Raw genomic sequence first — 21,174 nt, 5'->3', positions numbered from 1 at the left:
ATCAATGCTAATACTGATAAAGTTACCTAGTGGGGGTAATGAAACGCCTGCCAGAAAACTACCAAGCTCAGAGGGGACTAAGGATTCCACATATATATTATAATTAAATTAATCAATTCATACAGGAAGCTGAACCATGAACTCATTATCTGAGCTGGGACTGTCTACCATATTGGGCTAGTTTGATTGGCTAGTTTGTGTTTCAGAGGGTCATGTGATTCCTAAAATGTGTTTGTGAAAGATTGAGAAATTCTGGAGTTCTTCTCCCTTCTATATCTATTTTTATTTGGGTTATTTCCCTGGTAGCACTCATTCCATTTCCTTGCAAGTCTTGAGAAATCACATTCTTTATTCTTACACAAAGGCAGGCTGCTCAGTTTAGGAGTGTTGAGTTTTGCAATGCTGCCACAGCTGTTGATAAGATTCCTGGAAAAAGTAATCAAGGTTTGCTCAAACTTTTGAGGTCTTTGAGGTAATCTCTGTGAGAGCAGAAATATTCAAGTTGACAAGATCAACCCCTTTCCTCTAATAAAAAAAGATAGAGTTTCGTTGGTGTAAATACTTTTGCATTGAAAGGCAGACATCTCTTGGGAAATTCCACTGTTATCATTTCTTTTCTCCTAAAATTCCTCAGATATTTTGCCTCAAGAGACACTCTGAAATTCTTTGAATACTTTGCCCAGGCAGCAGCTTTCAAAATTGTCCCCAAAGTCATCAGTTAAAAATTCAGTGATTAGTTAAGCTAATTAGTTAAGCTTTATAGAGGGGAGTTTTCCACTTGAATAGACGAATTAGTTGTTATCTCTCAAATGCTACTCTGAATATGTTGCCTTTGGTAAATGTGTGTATTCTTTTGTCTTGTTTTCATGTTCAGATTTTTTGGGGCCAATATATGAGGCCAAGCCAGGGGTGAAATGCTCCCGGTTCAGACCGGATCGCCTGATCCGGTAGCGATGGCGGCAGGTGGTTCGGAGAACTGGTAGCAAAAATCCCTGCCCCTCCCCATGTCCAGCTGAGCTGCGTGATCTTCAGAGGTTTTTTTTTTTTACTTTTAAAAGCATTTTTTGTTCGGCCGAAAAAATGATTGTCAGAACCCTTTAAAAGCATTTTTTCTACAACCTTTTCAGCCGAAGAGGTTGTAGAAAAAAATGCTTTTAAAAGGCTCCTCTGGTGATCCCACCTGAGTTGCCTGATTTATTTATTTATTTATTTATTTATTATTTAGACTTTTATACCGCCCTTCTCCCGAAGGACTCAGGGTACAGTACAGCCAAATTAAAAATATATACAATCTACAATATTAAAACAATAAATTAAAATAACATATTATATAATGGCCAAAAAATTTAAAAGTTTAAATGTAAAACCGTCCAATTGACCCCAATAAAACACAGTACCCCAATTTAAAATTATTAAAATTCAGATTTCAGAGTTTAAAAATTAAAAGTTAAAAATTAAGCCAGTCCCGCTTGGATGAACAAATACGTTTTCAATTCACGGCGAAAGGTCCGAAGGTCAGGTAGTTGATGCAAACTGGGGGGAAGTTCGTTCCAGAGGGTAGGTGCTCCGAGAGAGAAGGCCCTTCCCCTGGGGGCCGCCAGCCGACATTGCTTGGCGGACGGCACCCTGAGTAGACCCTCTCTGTGTGAGCGTACGGGTCGGTGGGAAGCATAAGGTAACAGCAGGCGGTCCCGTAAGTACCCGGGCCCTAAGCCATGGAGCGCTTTAAAGGTGGTAACCAATGATTAGCCTCTGATCATCAGAGGCTTTTAAAAGCATTTTTTAACAACCTCTTCAGCCGAAGAGGTCATAGAAAAAATGCTTTTAAAAGTAAAAAAAAAAAAGTTGGCCATGCCCACCCAGTCACATTAACCCTACCACCAAGCCATGCCCACAGAACCGGTAGTAACGAATTTTACATTTCACCCCGGGCCAAGCTATCATATCTTTCTATTCCAGTAATGATCTGGGATCTATTCAGATAACCACAAGTACCAATAAAGGAGAATTTTTGTAGCTCAGGGTTGATACGTGGGGTCCTTGGTACCCTCTGAGCTTGCTTCTTTTCTTGCAGACATTTCATTACCCAAACTAGGTAGCCTCATCAGGACTAGCACCGATGACGTTAGCTAGTGTAGGTAATGAAACATCTGCAAGAAAACAACCAAGCTCAGAGAGCACGAAGGACCCCTTGTAATCACGGGTCTTTTACTATTTCAGAAGTGGGCCATCCCAATCAGTCCAAACTGAAGAAGCTCAGCAATTGACAGCAAAGATTCCCAATCTCTTATTAGCAGGAAACCACCTGAACGTAAGAAATCCCTGATCATTGTCTTCCCCAACCTCCTGTTAGGCTTTCTATTTCAGGGTATTTAAATTAGCAAAAAACCCTACCCCCCCCCATATAAATTAAGGCCTATTTATTTATTTATTTATTTATTTATTTATTTATTTATTTATTTATTTATTTATTTTTGTCACAACAATATATGTAGGTATCATACAAAAAGATTATATAATATATAAACACATATATGGGTAAATATAAGGAGGTATAAGCATATATATAGGAAGAAGAAAAGAAAAACAATAGGACAGGAACGGTAGGCACATTTGTGCGCTTATGCACGCCCCTTATGGTCCTCTTAGGAATGGGGTGAGGTCAATAGTAGACAGTTTTTGGTTGAAGATTTTAGGATTATGGGAAGAGACCACAGAGTCAGGTAAAGTATTCCAAGCACTGATGATTCTGTTACAGAAGTCATATTTTCTGCAATCTAGATTAAAGCGGTTGACATTAAGTTTAAATCTATTGGTTGCTCTAGTATTATTGCAGTTGAAGCTGAAGTAGTCTTTAACAGGAAGGACATTACAATAGATGATTCTGTGAGTTAAGCTTAGGTCTTGTCGTAGGCGACGGAGTTCCAAGTTTTCTAAGCCTAGGATTTCAAGTCTGGTGGGATAAGGTATTTTGTTGTTTTCAGAGGAATGGAGAACTCTTCTTGTAAAATATTTCTGGACACGTTCAATTGTATTGATGTCAGAGATGCGGTGCGGGTTCCAAACAGGCGAGCTGTATTCTAGAATTGGTCTAGCAAATGTTTTATATGCTCTGGTTAGTAGTGTGGTGTTTTTGGAAAAGAAGCTACGCAAAATTAGGTTTACAACTCTTAGAGCCTTTTTTGCTATGTAGTTGCAGTGGGCTTTGGCACTTAGATCATTTGACATGAAAACTCCGAGGTCTTTAACGGGATGGGGGTCGTCTGTAAGGTAATGTCCATCTAGTATGTACTTAGTTTTTGGGTTCTTTTTTCCTATATGTAAGAGTTATGTATGATTTGTATGTATGATTTCCTGTGAAAGTACATAATAACAGCCCTGTTCGCAAAGCATCCGTTCTGAAGATGTTTTCAGCGTGATGCCTGCAGGGGGAGGGGCATAGGGGGAAAGCTGCTGTGAAGCGCTGCCTACCCAGGTCAAGGAAGCAATTGCTGTGAGTGGGGAAGGAGAGCAGCAGAGCTTAAGTTAACGCACTGCCTATCCAGCCTCTCTGTTGGAAGTCCCTGCTTTACTTTGCTTAATGGTGAGTCCAAGTGGGGAGAAGGGATGAGGCAGAGTGGAATTATCTTCAAATAGGATATAGTCCTGCAAGAAACTCTCCATTTCATGGACTTTAGTTTAGCGGATTCCGGTGGTTTAATGGACAAAGTGGACTTCAGCGGTTTAATGGACAAAATCTGCTGGATTGGAGTTTTGTTCAGATGGTACTAATGGATTTTGCCTCAAATAACAAAGTGCTGCTTCAGTCAATCAGAATAGAGCTGGAAGGTCTCCTTGTCCGACCTCCTGCTCAAACAGGAGACCCTCTGCCATTTCAGATAGGTGGCTATCTAGTCTCTTCTTAAAAACCTTCAGCGAGAAAGCACCTACGACTTCTGAAGGCAAGCTGTTCCACTGGTTAATTGTCCTCACTGTTAGGGTGTTTCTCCTTAATTGCAGGTTGCTTCTCTCCTTGATTTGTTTCCATCCATTGTTTCTTGTCTTGCCTTCTGGTGCTTTGGAAAATAAGTTGATCCCCTCTTCTTTGGGGCAGCCTCTCAAATACTGGAATATCGCTACCATGTCACTCCTAGTCTTTTTCTCTAGACTGGCCACACTCAATTCCTGTAACCGTTTTTATATGTTTTTGTCTGCAGGCCCTTAATCTGGTGGCTCTGGTGGCTCAACAGACTAAAGCAGTCTGTTATTAACACAGCTGCTTGCAATTACTGCAAGTTCAAGTCCCACCAGGCCCAAGGTTGACTCAGCCTTCCATCCTTTATAAGGGAGGTAAAATGAGGACCCAGATGGTTGGGGGCAATAAAAGTTGATTTTGTATATTTTAATATACAAATGGATGAAGACTATTGCTTAACACAATGTAAGCTACCGTGAGTCTTCGGAGAAGGGCGGGATATAAATTCAAATTAAAAAAAATCATCTTAGTTGCTTTTCTTTGCACTTTTTCCAAAGTCTCAACATCTTTTTTTTTTTTTATTGTGCTGACCAAAACTGGATGCAGTATTCCAGGTGTGGTCTTACTAAGGATTTACAAAGCAGTACTAATACTTCATGTCATTTTGATTCTATGACTCTCTTTATCCAACCAAGGATTGTATTAGCTTTTTTTGGCTGCAGCTGCACACAGCTAGCTCATGTTTAAGTGACCGTTCACTAGGACTCCAAGGTCTCTTGTCGAATCAGTCCAGACCAGGGGTGAAATCTAAACATTTTCCCTACCGGTTCAGTGGGCATGGCTTAATTGGTGGGTATGGCTTGGTGGTCAGGTGACTGGGTGGGTGTGGCCAATAACAATAAATAATAAAAATAATAAAGTACACAAAACAATAAGAGGTACCAAAAACCAACTTTCACACTTTACACACACACAACACAACACAACTGACTCACACACAATGTAAAAGCAGTTGCACTTCACCCAAAATGGCTGCCTGCAACAAGCAGGAACCTCACACAGCCCCAAAAAGCCCCAAAACCAACTTTCACATTTTACACACATACAACACAACACAAAACAACACAACTGACTCACACACACACACAAAATGCCACATACAGCTTTGTGAGATTTTGTGTGTTTGTGTAGTTAGAGTGAAACACTACAAAAACACACGGAATCTGAGAAAGCTGCACAAATATTTTATTTTATTATTTAATTTAATTTAATTTATATTTTTAGATAAAAGCAGCTAAATTTAAAACTTCCTTAACTTTAAATTGCTATGTCTAAAAAAAAAAAAAACTCCTAAAAAAACCCCAATTAACTATTTTTTTAAAGCTCCCTCCCTTGCTTAGCTAATTCAAGGGGAAAGGCAGGCAGATTGAGTTGCTCACCAATGAGATGGATTGCAGGCAGGCAGATTCAGTTGCTAGCTGATGCAATTGATTACAGCAGCTGAAGCAAGGCCGGAATAGTGAGCGAGACCAAAAGAAACAGCAAGCTACCAAGTAGGCAAGTGGGGACTGGGTGATTGGGTGGGCATGGGCGGGAGGCCAGGGATTTTTGCTACTGGTTCTCTGAACTACCCACCCTCATTGCTACCAGATGGCGTGATCCGGTCCGAACCGGGAGCATTTCACCCCTGGTCCAGACTGGCGATCCGGTAGCAATGGCGGAGTGACGCTCTGCCCACCCGGGTGTCATTACTTCCTGGTTTTAACCAGGAAGTAATGTGTTTTTTACCTTCTGCGCATGCACAGTAGGCTTTGTGCATGAGCAGAAGGTCTGCAGGCGCATGTGATGCGCGCGGGGACATGTGCACTTCCGAACTGATAAGGAAGGTAAGTAGATTTCACCCCTGGTCCAGACAATGCTTGTGGCTTCCTCTCAGAATGAGTATTCACTGTTATCAATACAGTAGGTTCTCTTGTGTACATATAGGTCAGAAACTGAGTAGATCAGACCAGAAACCCAACTCTCTTTTATTGTAAATGACTATAGTAGCAGAAGCTAATAGTGCTCTCCTCCTCCTCCTCCTCCTCCTCCTCCTCCTCCTCCTCCTCCTGCTTTCAAATGCTATCTCATTGTTCTCATTGAAGCTTTAGCCCCCTTTATCTGGATAAAGGTTTCTGTATATTGTATTTGCATCAAAGTATATTTTTCTTACTCTCCATAGAGTATGTTTTTGAGACAACAACACCCCCTCCCCAGCTAACCGTAACAACTCCAAGTCTAAGCATAGTTTTAGAGACCCACACAAGGGCAGCTTTTAAAAATCGCTTAAATGCAAGTGGAATTGTTTAGGAAAGAAGCATCAGCCTCTTTACTCCTGTTCAGGCAGTACAAGTAGGGAGTCCTCTGCCAAATACCGATCAAGATGTCTTAGCTAAATATGGTTTGCAAAAGGCAGATGCAAGCTACCGTCCAGACCATCCAATATTGACAGCAGCTTTCCAGAAGCCTTGAATGGCACTTAGCTTAAGGAACGATGGAGAAATCTTCAGCTCGTGCGGAGGTTGGACCTAACTTATGCAGTCATCTTATCCACCCCCACCAACGATTTTTTGAAAAGACTTATTTAGAAAATTGATATGCCATTCTTTCCCTTAATGGGTTTAGAAATACTTAATAACAACCGGTAATACAACAGAATGAAAAGAACAAGAACGCCGAACAATAAACATTAAAGTCACATTAAACTCTCATCTGCCTGCCTTTTTAATGCCTAGAAAAGAAGTTGCTTTTTCTAAATGCCAAAAGCATTCTCAACCTGTTTGTTCTGTTGGACTCTAATAATGCCTTTGACTGTGTCCCCTACCGATGTGCGACGCCAACCATACGAGCAGGGCTATGAATTCAAAGGGTTGCATTCGTGTTCGTTGTGGTTGTTTATAGAAGGAACTTGCTGAGGTTCCAGACGCATGCTGTCATGTCCCACTCCTCCTCTGACGGCCGGGTCGGGGAAGTCCGTATCAAGCGTGGCTGCAAAGCCTCTGCAGCTTTGCCAAAGTTCTGTCAGAGTTCTCAGGGCAGGCAGGAGACCAGGATGTGACTTCAGCAATCCAAATTAGACTTTGCCTGACTCAAAGAATGCCAGAAAGCAGATCCTTTATATAGGCCATGGGGTGTGGCTCCATGACTCAGCACTTATCCAGGCCTGCCCCTCCCTTCCTTTTGCTGACGTCACCTCTCCACTCTCCGGAAGCGTGGGTCCCTCCAGCCTCCAGCTGCTGGCAATTCCAGCTCGTGACTGGCTTCACACTCCCCAGGCTCACATGCTGTGGGGGAGGGGCCCAGCTGCTCCGTTTGTCTGGGCATGGTGCCAGGACTGGGGGCTGGAGGCATGCCATGACATTCTTCTGCACTATCAGCGTCCGGCAGAAGATGAGAGGGGCCCGGCTGTGGCGGGGTGTGTGTGTGGCGAGCGAGGCACAACACATGCGCGCATGCACAAACACCCACACACAAAGGCATAGAGAATGCTGGCCCAAGAACAAAAACTACTTTAAACCCCCAGCAAAATGTCCACCTCTCCCACGTAAGAGACCCAGGAAACGGACAGTGTGACTCCTGTCCCACTCATAGATTGGGGTTGAGACCATGTATAGCCCTATCCTGGTGACAGGCATTTCCTTTCAGAGGAATCTGGGCCAGAGGCCATCCATAAGGTATTGTGTCCTTTGGAAGATGGGATAAGGTCAGCCTAGGCGTCAGGGCACTGAGTGAATGGCTGTATCAGCTAGATAGGAAAATAACCCAGTATCCTGTGAGTATAAACTGGATGCCCTCTATGTATAAATGCTAAGTGCTGATTAGCAACAGCAGGCAGAAAGAGAATGGCAAAGCGTGCATAAGAGCACAAGCGTGCCTACCATTCCTGTCCCATTGTTTCCTTTCATTATATCCAATTAATATAGTTATTACATACTTACGCTTCTATATATGCTTCTATATTGTATAGTTATTTCATGCTTATCCTTGTATATACCGTGTGACAAAATAAATAAATAAAGCAGAAGTGGGCTGCTTGTTTACAGAGGCTGACTCTGTCTCGCTGCCTGATGTTGATGTCACAATAATCCTCTGTGTAGACAAAGACAAAGCCATCTGGGGAACGGCCAGAGGATTTTAGAGCAAGTGCTGGAGAAGCTGACCTATTTGTAACGCAACGTGGCGGGTAAGCCGCATATCCAAATGTCAAATCGACAGGGGATTCTACGAAGCAGGGCAAAGAGTGTCCGGAGCTGGCTGTTCACATGTCGGTGAAACACATGCATTTCACTCAGCGTGTGAACCTTGATTCAGGTTTCCTCATCGGCACTCTAAATTTTACAGAGAATGAGAGTGATGGGCTGTCTGCTAAAACGAAGCAAGGCTATGGCATGCCCTTGAAAGAAAACTGGGATGCCTGTCATTGTGGAGTCCATCTGGCAAGAACAAAGAATGTTTATTCAGAGTATATTTATTTATTTATTTATTTATTTATTTATTTATTTATTTATTTATTTATTTAATCATATTTTTATACCGCCCTATCTCCCAAGGGACTCAAGTGGTTTACAGCCAAGTAAAACATCCATATAAATACAAGTTAAAACCCCAATTTAAAAAACTTATTAAATACGGCCAAATATTAAAACCACAATAAAATAATAAAACCCCGTTAAAACCTAATTTAAAGTTTAAAATTATAGTCCAGTCCTGCGCAGATAAATAGATGTGTCTTAAGCTCGCGGCGAAAGGTTTGAAGGTCAGGAAGTTGGCGAAGTCCTGGGGGAAGTTCGTTCCAGAGGGTGGGAGCCCCCACAGAAAAGGCCCTTCCCCCGGGTGTCGCCAGTCGGCACTGCCTGGCTGACGGCACCCTGAGGAGTCCCTCCCTGTGAGAGCGCACGGGTCGGTGGGAGGCAATCGGTGGCAGGAGGCGGTCCCGTAAGTAACCCGGCCCAATGCCATGGAGGTGTAACGCTTGTAACCATTCTAGGTGCTTAGAGGACTGATAACAAAGATTTGGACATCCTGCATACCTCAGCTAGAAGTTAAGAACTGGGATGGCCTGGAGCACATAGAATGTGTATTAGACAATTCCTGGAGCATTCATTAGCCAAGGTTTAGGAATAAGGACAGCTAGAGACCAATAGGATAATTGTTAGATCATTGCTAAAATGTTTATTAGATCTGCGGTCTCCAATTTTGGTCCCTTTAAGACTTGTGGACTTCAACTCCAAGAGTTCCTCAGCCAGGTTTGCTGGCTGAGGGACTCTGGCAGTTGAAGTCCACAAGTCTTAAAGGGACCAAGGTTGGAGACTCCTGTATTAAATGACTTGTTTTATATATCCCATCTTATCCCGCCTTCTTCTTTAGTGAAAATGTATAAAGTTTTCTTAATTCAATTGTTCAGGGTTCCATGGCATTTTCTAGCCAGGACCCCTTTTCTTGGAGCACTTCAATAAAAGGAAACAAAACTTGCACTTCGTGTCTGGTGTTCTTCATTAGCTTTGGCACCAGGCTTGGACCCGAATTGGAGAGAATGGGAGGAGGTATTATACCAGGGGTAGTCAACCTTTGTATACCTACTGCCCACTTTTGTATCTCTGTTAGTAATAAAATTTTCTAACTGCCCACCAGTTTGGGGGGAGATGCGCGAGCTATTCTGGGACAAGGCTCTTTTGTTTGCGGTTGCATTATAGCGCCATTTAGTTTCACTTACGTAGTGTGAACTTATGCGTGGGTGATACAAATAGTATATTTTCAGAAATTTAAATTGTCACGGGGAATTTTATGAAAGCCTAATGAAAATGTTTTTAAATAATGCTATGATTTTTTTTAAAAAAAGTCAATTAAATTAAAAAAAAAGGAAAGTGCTTCAGTATTGGACAAAACCCCTACCATCCACCATGAAAGCTGGAATGCCCACTAGTGGGCGATAGGGACCAGGTTGATTACAACTGTTTTATACAAATACTGTCCCTTCACTTTGTGCTGGAAAGATAACAAGAAGCACACAGAACAAAGAAATCGTATATTAACATCTTATCAAGTTCTCCTGTTTTGCTATCATGCAAGACCGAAAGGCTTATTAGAGTTTGAACAACCTTCTAGACAACCTTCAGCCTGATTCTTGCTTGGTAAATCAAACTTATCATAAATCTGTTGAATCTCTGGATTAAATTAGAAACCAGATGTTCCCTGCTAAAGCTACAGCTTGTAAAATTGAGGTCATTAAGTCAGTTTCAGCTGCTGGACATTTATGCTTGAAATCATGTTTCCATGATTGATTGATTTATTATTTATTATAAATGAGGAGTCAGATAGTCCTCATTGTTACTGGCAACACATTGGTGGCACTAAGCTTATAAAAATATGTTGGGCAGATAACTGACTTACACTTCACTGGTGACTGGCAGGGAACTCTCACCCCAAAGTCCCATTCTCTGTGGAATAGAATTCCCTTTGCCAGACTGCCTGGAGAAAGCCTGTGAAAAGTGTTTTGTTCTAGAAATGGTAAGTGACATTCCTATTTGCCCTTTAATTATAGATCTCCGATTGTGTAATCTCCCAATGGTATTTCCTTTTAGATATTCAGTACGGCCCATCAGCAGATGAGTGTTGAGTGCTAGACCTGGTAGACTTCATTGGAATTGGGTGCCAACAATTTTAAATAGATCCTGTAAATAACTACGGGTTTTCCAACAAATAGATACTGTAATATGGTTTTCCCAATTGCCCCACTGTAAGAATATGGATGTCTAATGAGCCTGGCCTGGCATGAATTATTACCAATCAAGAACTGTTTACTTAATAAGGATACTTAGCATCCTATAATTTAAATTATCTCATATTACAACAAAGGGAGAAACTAGGCACACCTTAATATTGCATGCTTAGGATATTTGTGTCAAGGTATCAGCGTCAATAAACTAATTAAGGGTTAAAACCAGCAATAAGTTCCCATGTACAGGAACTGTGTACCAGCATTCATATAACAATACTTTTGAAAAATGGAAAACTAGTTTCTGTTGTCAAAAGGCTTAAGTATTTAGTCCTCCCTGTTGATATAGAAAGTAGGAGGATCATTGCACATATACAATGGGCTAAATTGAAGGCTTTCATTCACATAGGAAATTGGATATATTTATAAGTACATCTGAATTTAGTTCCCGCACTGATCAGAACCTGAAATATAACAGCAGACATGTGAAGAAGAAGCCATTCAGCTTTAATGCACTAGCAGCTGCATCATGACTTATGACCAGTGGCTTAGTGACCATTCAAAGTTACAATGGATCCCTCCGAAAAGGATATGCAGTTGCTTAGGAGGTGGGGTGTTGGCAGCACAAGGAAACAACAGCCAATCTCCAGCCATCTAAACAACTATCAATCAATAGGAAAGCACCACGTAAATACAGCTCATAAAATAGCCCAAAGCATATAGTGACCAGACGTCCCGCTTTTTAATAATTTGTCCTGCGTTCCGCGGCATTTCAAAAAAGTCCCAATTTTTTTTTAAAATTTTTTTTTAAAAAAAGTCCCACCTTCAGACGCAGACTCCATTCACTCCCATTCTGAAAATGGGAGGCGGCAACGCAAGAGGAGGAGGAGGAGGCGGAGAAGTGGGAGTGGCAGAGAAGGGGGCGCGAGATTGCCCGCTCTTGCGAGAACGGGCGGAGGAGAGACGCCACTTGACTTCACCCGCTGGAGGCTGCCTGGAAGAGCCGAGAGGAGAGCCGAGGAGAGCCGAGCCTGCCTGGAAGAGCCGAGAGGAGAGCTGAGCCTGCCTGGAAGAGCTGAGAGGAGAGCCGAGCCTGCCTGGAAGAGCCGAGAAGCAGCAGCCGCTCCTCCTCCTTCAGCCAGGTGGCAAGACTGAGTGTGCATGTGCAGCCCCCCGCCCCCCCCGTCAATGGTGTCCCGCTTTGCCATCGCTGAAATCTGGTCACTTTACCAAAGCACACACTCTGCTAGAGAGAAGTTCCTTGAAGATGGGCTCCAGCAAGAGTCTGAAAGCTCGGAAGACAAAACCTCTGGTCCCGGTGACCAACTCAGATGGGATCTTGCAACACTTGTTACTCTTCTACATGCTGGCCTATGACTGAACAAAGAGTTAATGATGAAATGTCATCATTAATCTTTATTATTACATGTTAGGCTTTATTATTTCTATGGTCGATCGTAAGATGGAAACATTAATATTTATCACTGATTTGGAAATATCAGATTCGGCAAGAGGAGCTTGTATGGTGTTGGGACTAAAAAGCAGGGGTGAAATGTAAAATTTGTTACTACTGGTTCTGTGGGCGTGGCTTGGTGTGTGGGGGGTAATGTGACTGGGTGGGCGTGGCCATTTTTTTTTTACTTTTAAAAGCATTTTTTCTACAACCTCTTTGGCCGAAGAGGTTGTAAAAAAATGCTTTTAAAAGCCTGTAATGATCAGGCAACTCAGCTGGGATTGCCAGAGGAAAAAGAGCTTTTAAAGGGTTCTGACCATCCCAGCTGAGTTGTCTGATTGCCAGAACCTTTTAAAAACATTTTTTCTACAACCTCTTCAGCCAAAGAGCTTGTAGAAAACATGCTTTTAAAGGGTTCTGATGATTAGGCAACTCAGCTGGGATTGCCAGAGGAAAAAAAGCTTTTAAAGATTTCTGACGATCCCAGCTGAGCTGTGTGATCACCAGAGGCTTTTTTTTAAGTCTTGAAAGCATTTTTTCCACGGATGAAAAAATGCTTTTAAAAGTAAAAAACAAAACAAAAACACAACCTCTGATGATTGCGTGGCTCAACTGGGGCTTGGGGTGGAGGGAGGCAGGGATTTTTGCTACCGGTTCTTTGAACCACCTGCCTCCATCGCTACTGGATCAGGCGATCCGGTCTGAACCGGAAGCATTCTTCCCTAGAAAGATTACACTACTAACCAGAGCGTACAAAACATTTGCTAGACCAATTCTCAAATACAGCTCACCTGTCTGGAACCCACACCTCATTTCGGACATTAATACAATTGAGCGTGTCCAGAAATATTTTACAAGAAAAGTTCTCCACTCTTCTGATCACAGCAAAATACCTTATGCCACCAGACTTGAAATCCTGGGTTTAGAAAATTTAGAATTCCGCCGCCTTCGGCATGACCTGAGTATAACTCATAAAATCATCTGCCACAATGTCCTTCCTGTCGAAGACTACTTCACCTTCAATTGCAACAATAAATGAGCACACGATAGATTTAAACTTAATGTGAACTGCCCCAATCTTGATTGTAGAAAATATGACTTCAGTAACAGAGTTGTTAATACCTGGAATGCACTACCAGACTCTGTGGTCTCTTCCCAAAATCCCTAAAGCTTTAACCTAAGACAGTCTACTGTTGACCTCACCCCATTCCTAAGAGGTCTGTAAGGGGCGTGCATAAGAGCACCAGCATGCCTACCGTTCCTGTCCTAATGTTCCCTTTGATTGTATCCAATTCGTATGTTATCTCATGCTTATACTTACTGTATATATACTGTTGTGTTTGACAAATAAATAAATAAATAAATAAATAAATAAATAAATATTTCATCCCTGCTTCAAAGTCAGCATCAAAGAAGCAGTTAATTCCTCCCACCTTCTTCTCTGTATAACAAATCAGGTTCAGTTTATCTGTCCAGGCTTAATGTGTAGATTTCTCCATAAATTTTCAGACAAAGAAAAAATAGGATTTGCAGTGCATTGCAGTTTAGAGTCAGACAGCGAAGTAAAAATGTCAGAAGGAGACTGATAGCACCTTTTCAGATTAACACATTTTAATAAAAGGCATAAGCTTTTGCGGGCAGTTTTCAGGCCATTTTTCGGGCTGTTTTTGGCTCTAAAACCAGCCTGAAAACGCCCCCAAAATGGCAAAAAACCTGGCATGTGCACATCGGTCAGATCTTTGGGTTTCCAGTGCTCCAGCATGCATGAAGACCAGCTGGCAGTTGTGCGTGCATGTGCTGGAAACCCAAAGACCAGCTGGCCAACACGCACATGCTTGCCGGCCAGCTGGTCTTCGGGTTTCTGGTGCTCCAGTGTGCACAAATGCACAAGCATGCACACGCATTCAAGTTTGGGCACTTGGTGCCCAAAAGGTTTGCGTACATCTCGTACATCTTGTACATCTCATACTATACAGAATATAATTTTAGACGCTGCAGAAAAAGTTCTGATGGAATATTTTGCCAAAGAATGTTGGAAAGACATCAAAACACGCAGAAAGTACATTTCATAAATGCTCACTTCCAAAAGATTAAGTATTTGGAATTTCAGTATTCAGACCTAATTCAGACCTATGAATTCATATATTTAAGTTTGGACAGAGAAATTGCAGCCAGGATATCTGCAAAAAATAGGTTGGGAAATTGTGTCCTTGTGCAGGCACATATTGTTAAATACAGTAGATATCATTCTCAAATGTTGTCTTTGTGACCCAGCATTACTTAGAAAAAACAGTCCCAGTCCAATGTCATCATCAGAATCTACTACCAAATTGTGTCATCTAGTATTAATAGTTTTCCAACTATTTTTGTTGTATGATAGCTCCAAATTCTAGTTAAGGATGCTTGGGGGAAAAAAATAGAGTTCTTTTTTAAACTGGGGATGTTGGAGATTATAGTCGAAACGTCTAGAAGGTTGCCAGCTGTATATGTTGAACTAAAATATCAAATATGTATGCGTTTTATGGACAAATTCTGTGGAAAAAAGAAATATTTAAATAGGACCAGCAATTACAGTATATAAGTGAAAATTGTTTGACACTGCTTTTTGCAATAGTCATAGTTCAACACAGACAAATGCTGTAAAAATATGGAAAAACTGACACAAGTGGAAAAGAGAGGCATTAATCCAGAAACATTAAATAAGAAAAAAATGGAGCCAAGTTTATTAAACAGGTCAAATTCCTCCTCTGGATTGGAAAGAAGAAAACTGGCTGATGTGCCTAAGGAGAAATACATAAACGCATTATAACAATTTCCAGAATATAATGTTACGGCATGCTTCAATTTGCATATATGCTTAACAAGGTGGATAAAATCTGTCTCCAGGCCTTGGAAATTTAAGTCTGACTGTAAAGCAGGCATCTCAGAGTTCATGGAACTTTTGCCACCTAAAGCACTACGTGTCAGGGCAAAGTCTAATGAACTGCAGCTCCAAAGAGATGCTCCAACTGATAAGGTCCATTCTGGCTGCTCCTCTGTTATCATTAACTGTATCGTAAGATACAGCAGAGATAAGCACAGCCTTATGGACTCCTGCAAAGTCTCGATTCCATCTAGGAATGTGTTACAGGCACTACGGCTGTGCAGCTTTTTCCAGTGAAGGCCAAAAGGTGCTTCAGAGCAGGGGCTGGTGCTCATGGAAGTCCAGCTTTCAGGACCTCCCGAAACCCAAAGTATCAACTGTGAAAGTTAGAACAGGCCAAGAAAAGATGCAGCTGCCTAATGGCTTGGTCAACAGCTGCCCTGCAAATTCTTCCATGGACTCCAAAACATTTTTAGTCATTGCACAATCCTAAGGGTTACAAAGTGGGACATCCGTCCTAGCCAGGAGAGGTGGGGGACGGATGGACGGATGACCAGTGGCTTTGCAGATGTTGATACACCGAAATTCCCAGTTTGCCCAGTTAACTATGTTGAGAGGTGCTGAGCATTTTGCTCAGTTGTCATTACAAAAACTACAAATCCTGATCAAAAATGGGTGTGGTTCTTTCTGAAACTCTGTATAACACAATATTATTTAATACATTCTGCATCCTGTTCCCCCAACCCTTGGACATTCTTTCAGCAGCCTTAAGCAATCTAATTACACCATTTTTAATGCGTTCTCCATAATTGTTTATTCCTCCTTATTAATAGAATTCCTGATCTGCCTCACTTTCAATTCATTTTAGATGCTCTGTTTCCCAAAGGAGAACATTTGAGAAACACTGAACTTTGCAAAAAGGACTTTCAGGATTTCAAAGTGTTTTCTCTAGTAACTCAGCCTAATTATTGGACTGCAAACTCTCTTCTTCAGATCAGAAAAGGCATCCAACCTTACCCAACCATACATAAGTATTTTTCCTTGCTTTAAGATCATGTCCATCTTCCCTCCAGCTACAAATCTTCAAGGAAACTAATTTCCCAGTTCCAGAGTAAGTGATATATTTCACGCAGATTTGATTGATGTTTCTCATTTAAAAAAATTATGCATTGGCATTCTGCGCATCAAAAGCATCGGACCTTTCTTTTCAAATCTAGTGTTATTGATCCATGTCAGAATAATGGCTACATGATGCACCCAAAAAATATTTTAGTTTATGTGTACAATATTTTAATCAATCTTTGAAAAAGCAAGTTGGCAGAAATAGCTGTGATTAATGTCTGCTTTGGGCAGGGAAAACAGCAGGGATTTTGCTGGAAGCTGCTCTCCCATTATATGAGGCATTTACTGGACTTGGCAATTAATCTATTCCTAAGAATTTAGGAAAAACAGGATAGGGTACATTCTTGTAAACACAGAGACGGTGCCTTCAGATTGTTCCTTCTCCAAAGCAGCCTCAATCCCTAAGGAACCAAAGAGAGGTTTATGAGTTGAGAAAGATAAGAATTTGGATCTCTCTGGTCCTACTCTGCTATATTGACTGGATCACAAATGCTCTTCAACCGTAATATAGATCGTTCCATTCTGGTTTAGTGTGAAGTCAGCTTCTCTGATTTGTAAACCAAGAATTATAGTTAAGATTAGGGTGAATTAGGTCCAGCAATTTCTTCAACAAACCCACAGTTAAAATGAAAATGATATTCCATTGTCTGAGATGTTCTATAATGTTCCCAATTATTTGGCCAGTACAGAACATTTGCACAAGATTTGTTCACACAGAAGATGAATTGAAGGCCATGCTAATGCAGTGTGAGAAAATGTACTACAATATTATCTTTCAGAGATTGGGTCCCATGCGTTCCAAATTGTGCTGAAGTGTCAAATGAGGAATAAGTAACACTTACTCACCCATACTTTATAGCAAAACCTATTACGTTCCATTTGTTTAAGAATGTACTTTACTGCAAGCATATAACACTACTATCCATGTAGATTATTAGATCCATTATAACGTCCCCAAGGTGTCCTTCCTTGCCTTGGTGGAGGAAAAGTAGCTTCTGTAGCAAATATTTATCTTAACTTCATATGTTAAGTCATAAACCACAAGTCATATAAACCATAAGTCTTAGACCAGTTTGGTGTAGTGGTTAAGACACCAGGCTTACTGCAAGTCCTGCCTTAGCCATGAAAGCTGGCTAGGTGTTTTTGGGTCAGTCCCTCTCTCTCAGCCCAACCCATCTCAAATAGTTGTTGTTGTAGGGAAAATAGGATTAGGAAGGTAAGGCGTGTTGAATATGTTCACTGCCTTCAGTTGTTGGTAAAATATATAAAGCTGGGATACAAATAAAACTAAATAACATGTCTATTTCTCCTCCTGCCCATTTCTCCGGCAAATCACTGATTTATTCTGGAAAAAGACAAACCCACCGCAACTCAATTCAGTTTTCAGAGTATTCTGTTGTCTTGACACCTTTAACATCAGCCAAAGGCAGAGGTCATATGGGAAAATAACAAATAAAAAGAAGTTGGATTTGTTAAGAGCTAAGTCCAACGTCACCCATATCCTAGCAATACTATCCTGTACTGAAATCACCCTTTCTAGCATGTGTCCACACAAGCTGTCACTTTTGGCTTACCTGACTCGCTTATCCTTGTGCAAACAGGAGAGAATCACGCAAAGTTAGAATACTGGAGAGAGGAAAGGTCTTTTTTATACCGATGTTGTCTTTTTCGTGGCTGCACCAGATGCGGTTTCGTAAGCAGGGACGAGTCCTCTTGCCCAGTGGATACCAGGGCATCCATGCTGCACCACCATCAACTGGATTGCCGACTGGGTTTCCATGGGAATCTCCGGAATACACTCCTTACTGGGATCTTTCCCTCGACAGTCATAAAGCACGCAAGAGATCAGGAAAACCAAAAGCAAGATCACATAGCTAGCAACCAGAATGACCAGGTTCAAGGTCACGGGGTCAAGCTCGAGATAAAATTCCATTGGATCCCAGGATTTATTTATTCATTTAGCAGAACCTCTTTCACAGGAATCAGATGTAGAAGCACAAGTGGAGCAGCGGCAAATCTCAACAGATACGGGATACTGAATTTGCAGCAAAATTTTCATCTTTCATCTTGCATGCTCTGATAGGAGTGGGTTCTTCCCCCTTGTACCCCGCCCTAATGGCATGATTAAAGCCTCTCACTTTAATAACTTAAGCTCCTTTTTAATTCAATCTTGTCAACGGCGAATGAACCTACATTTGGATGCTTTCTGGCAGCGCAGGAATCTGGGTTTTTTGTTTTTTTGTTGTGAGAATGATATGTATCATCCCTCCTATCCTATGTGTCACCAGTGAGGCTCTCTTCTTCTCCTTTGTGTTTTAGAATAGAATAGAATAGAATAGAACTGAATTTTTTTATTGGCCAAGTGTGATTGAAAACACAAGGAATTTGTCTTGGTGAATATGCTTTCAGTGTCCATAAAAGAAAAGATACCTTCATCAAGGTACATCACTTACAACACTTAATGATAGTCATAGGGTACAAATAAGCAATCAGGAAACAATTAATATCAATATAAATCATAAGGATTACCAGCAACAAGGTTACAGTCATAGAGTCGTAAGTGGAAGGAGATGGGTGATGGGAACGATGAGAAGATTAATAGTAGTGCAGATTTAGTAAATAGTGTGACAGTGTTGAGGGAATTATTTGTTTAGCAGAGTGATGGCCTTCGGGGAAAAAACTGTTCTTGTGTCTAGTTGTTCTGGTGTGCAGTGCTCTATAGCGTCGTTTTGAGGGTAGGAGTTGAAACAGTTTATGTCCAGGATGTGAGGGGTCTGTAAATATTTTCACAGCCCTCTTTTTGACTCTTACAGTATACAGGTCCTCAATGGAAGGCAGGTTGGTAGCAATTGTTTTTTCTGCAGTTCTTGCAAAAAATGCAAGAAGGAAAAAGGCCCCAAGGCATGCTGCTTTGGGATACAGGGAAAGGACAACCTTAATTCCGAAGAGGCTTTTGTGAGTAAATTGCAGCCATTATAACTATATTTCAATCCAGATTATCTGTTGCGGTTTCTCTCAAAGGGCAGGAGATTCAGCAAGGGAACAAGAGCCCAAGTGATTTTCAGAAAATCAGAGAATTCGGTTTTCCAGTCTATGCAAGATTGCAATGCTGGAAACGAAATTATAATTCTAGGGAAATATTACACTACTAACCAGAGCATACAAAACATTTGCAAGACCAATTCTTGAATACAGCTCACCTGTCTGGAACCCATACCTCATTTCTGACATTAATACAATTGAGCGTGTCCAGAAATATTTTACAAGAAGAGTTCTCCACTCCTCTGATTACAACAAAATACCTTATGCCACCAGGCTTGAAATCCAGGGCTTAGAAAATTTAGAACTCCGCCGCCTTCAGCAGGACCTGAGTTTAACTCATAGAATCATCTGTTACAATGTCCTTTCTGCTGAAGACTACTTCAGCTTCAATCACAACAATACACGAGCACACAATAAATTTAAGCTTAATGTGAACCGCTCCAATCTTGATTGCAGAAAATATGACTCCAGTAACAGAGTTGTTAATGCCTAGAATGCACTACCTGACTCTGTGGTCTCTTCCCAAAATACCCAAAGCTTTAACCAAAGACTATCTACTATTGATCTCACCCCATTCCTAAGAGGTCTGTAAGGGGTGTGCATAAGAGCACCAGCGTGCCTACCGTTCCTGTCCTAATGTTCCCGTTGATTGTATCCAATTCATATGGTTATTTCATGCTTATACTTACATGCTTATATGTTGTATAGTTATTTCATGCTTATGCTTATATATACTGTTGTGACAAAATAATAAATAAATAAATAATTAAAATAAACTCCAAAATAGCATCAAAGTAGGTGAACACAATTGGAAAGGATCTTGGGAATGAAGCAGAAAAGCAGAAGCTTCTTTTACAGTGGGAGGATTGAAGCAACCAAGGCAGAAAACCAAGAGTTGGATACTAGACAGGACCATTATCAGCCAAGGCACATAATGTCAAGCGCCAGGGAAATCAGGAAATTCAGGCAGTTCAAATGAATATAAAGATTTATGGCAAGCTTAAGCTCTCTACAAGAATCTGACCAACTGGCCATTAAGGGAAATGCACAGGAGATAAGACAGGCATTGAAGGTAGCTGGACTCACATCTCTTGCGGGCGCACAAGGACTCATGACTTATGACACATTTGACCCCTCCCTCAGGTTCAGCCCGGTCATTTCCTACAGCAGAGGTGTCAAACTCACAATGACATGTTGTCGTCATGTGATGTATCCCAACTTCCCCCCCTTCGCTAAACTGGGGTTGGGTGTGGCTAGCGCGTGATGCATCCAGCCCTCAGGCTGCGAGTTTGACACCCCTGTCCTAGAAGAGACTCAGTAGTTTCACAGCTACTTCCAAAGTAATAGTTGAGGGTCTTCAGAGAGCGTTTTGACAGCCCTACAAGATACAGACTAAGAAACCAACGCCATGCAGGTCAAGACTACTTTGATTGTAATAGCTATAGTAATAGAATTGCAAGTCTGAATGTGGCTTCCTTCTCCCTCCCTTTATCTTTGTCTGAACTAGGAAGGAGTTTGTCTGAGACATTTTCTCGAATTATTTTCAAGCGTCTCTTATCTACCTCAGGAATGATTCTTCCCTTTGTCCTTCAAGGCCATTTCCTCTCCCCTCTACAGATGCAGATGGTGTGCGGAGAACAAAGTAGTAAACAAATTTGGATATGAAAATGGATATTTATAGGTTTGGGACCACCTTTACACTGAATATGGATGCAGGTTCGAGTATCGATTTGAAAAGTAAAACCAAGGTGGTCTATCCACTTGGGGCTGGGGAGGCTGTTTTAATTCCCCATAGTTTCCCATAGGCTCTGACTAAGGAATGAGTTCAATTTCCTGAGTGAAAAATAGCACTCTAAATGCTATTTCAAATCCATTACAGGAGGTGAGTCAGGTTAGTCTCTGGGAGCAAAAAAATCAGAAGGAATCTGGTAGCACCTTTTCTGATGAATACGTTTGTTTTCATTAATGAAGGTAAGCAGCTCACC

General features: G+C 41.4%; 1 protein-coding gene across 1 annotated transcript; it reads right to left on the bottom strand.

Annotated features, from left to right (window-relative positions):
• Nucleotides 1-16,521: 16,521 nt before the first annotated feature.
• Nucleotides 16,522-18,080, bottom strand: SMIM36 (small integral membrane protein 36). Its single transcript, XM_058168710.1, has 2 exons — nucleotides 17,722-18,080; nucleotides 16,522-16,548 (listed from the first exon to the last, which is right to left on the bottom strand). Exon 1 carries the CDS (start codon nucleotides 18,078-18,080, stop codon nucleotides 17,796-17,798), a length of 285 nt encoding a protein of 94 aa, XP_058024693.1. The 3' UTR covers nucleotides 16,522-16,548; nucleotides 17,722-17,795.
• Nucleotides 18,081-21,174: the final 3,094 nt, after the last annotated feature.

The sequence above is a fragment of the Ahaetulla prasina genome, chromosome 2 (assembly GCF_028640845.1).
Source record: "Ahaetulla prasina isolate Xishuangbanna chromosome 2, ASM2864084v1, whole genome shotgun sequence".
In the NCBI taxonomy this organism is placed as follows: Eukaryota; Metazoa; Chordata; class Lepidosauria; order Squamata; family Colubridae; genus Ahaetulla; species Ahaetulla prasina.
This window is presented reverse-complemented; position numbering and strand designations above follow the sequence as displayed.

Bases quoted from the DNA above. Each gene is read 5' to 3' on its own strand.
- SMIM36 (XM_058168710.1), bottom strand. From the start codon at position 18,080: ATGGAATTTTATCTCGAGCTTGACCCCGTGACCTTGAACCTGGTCATT.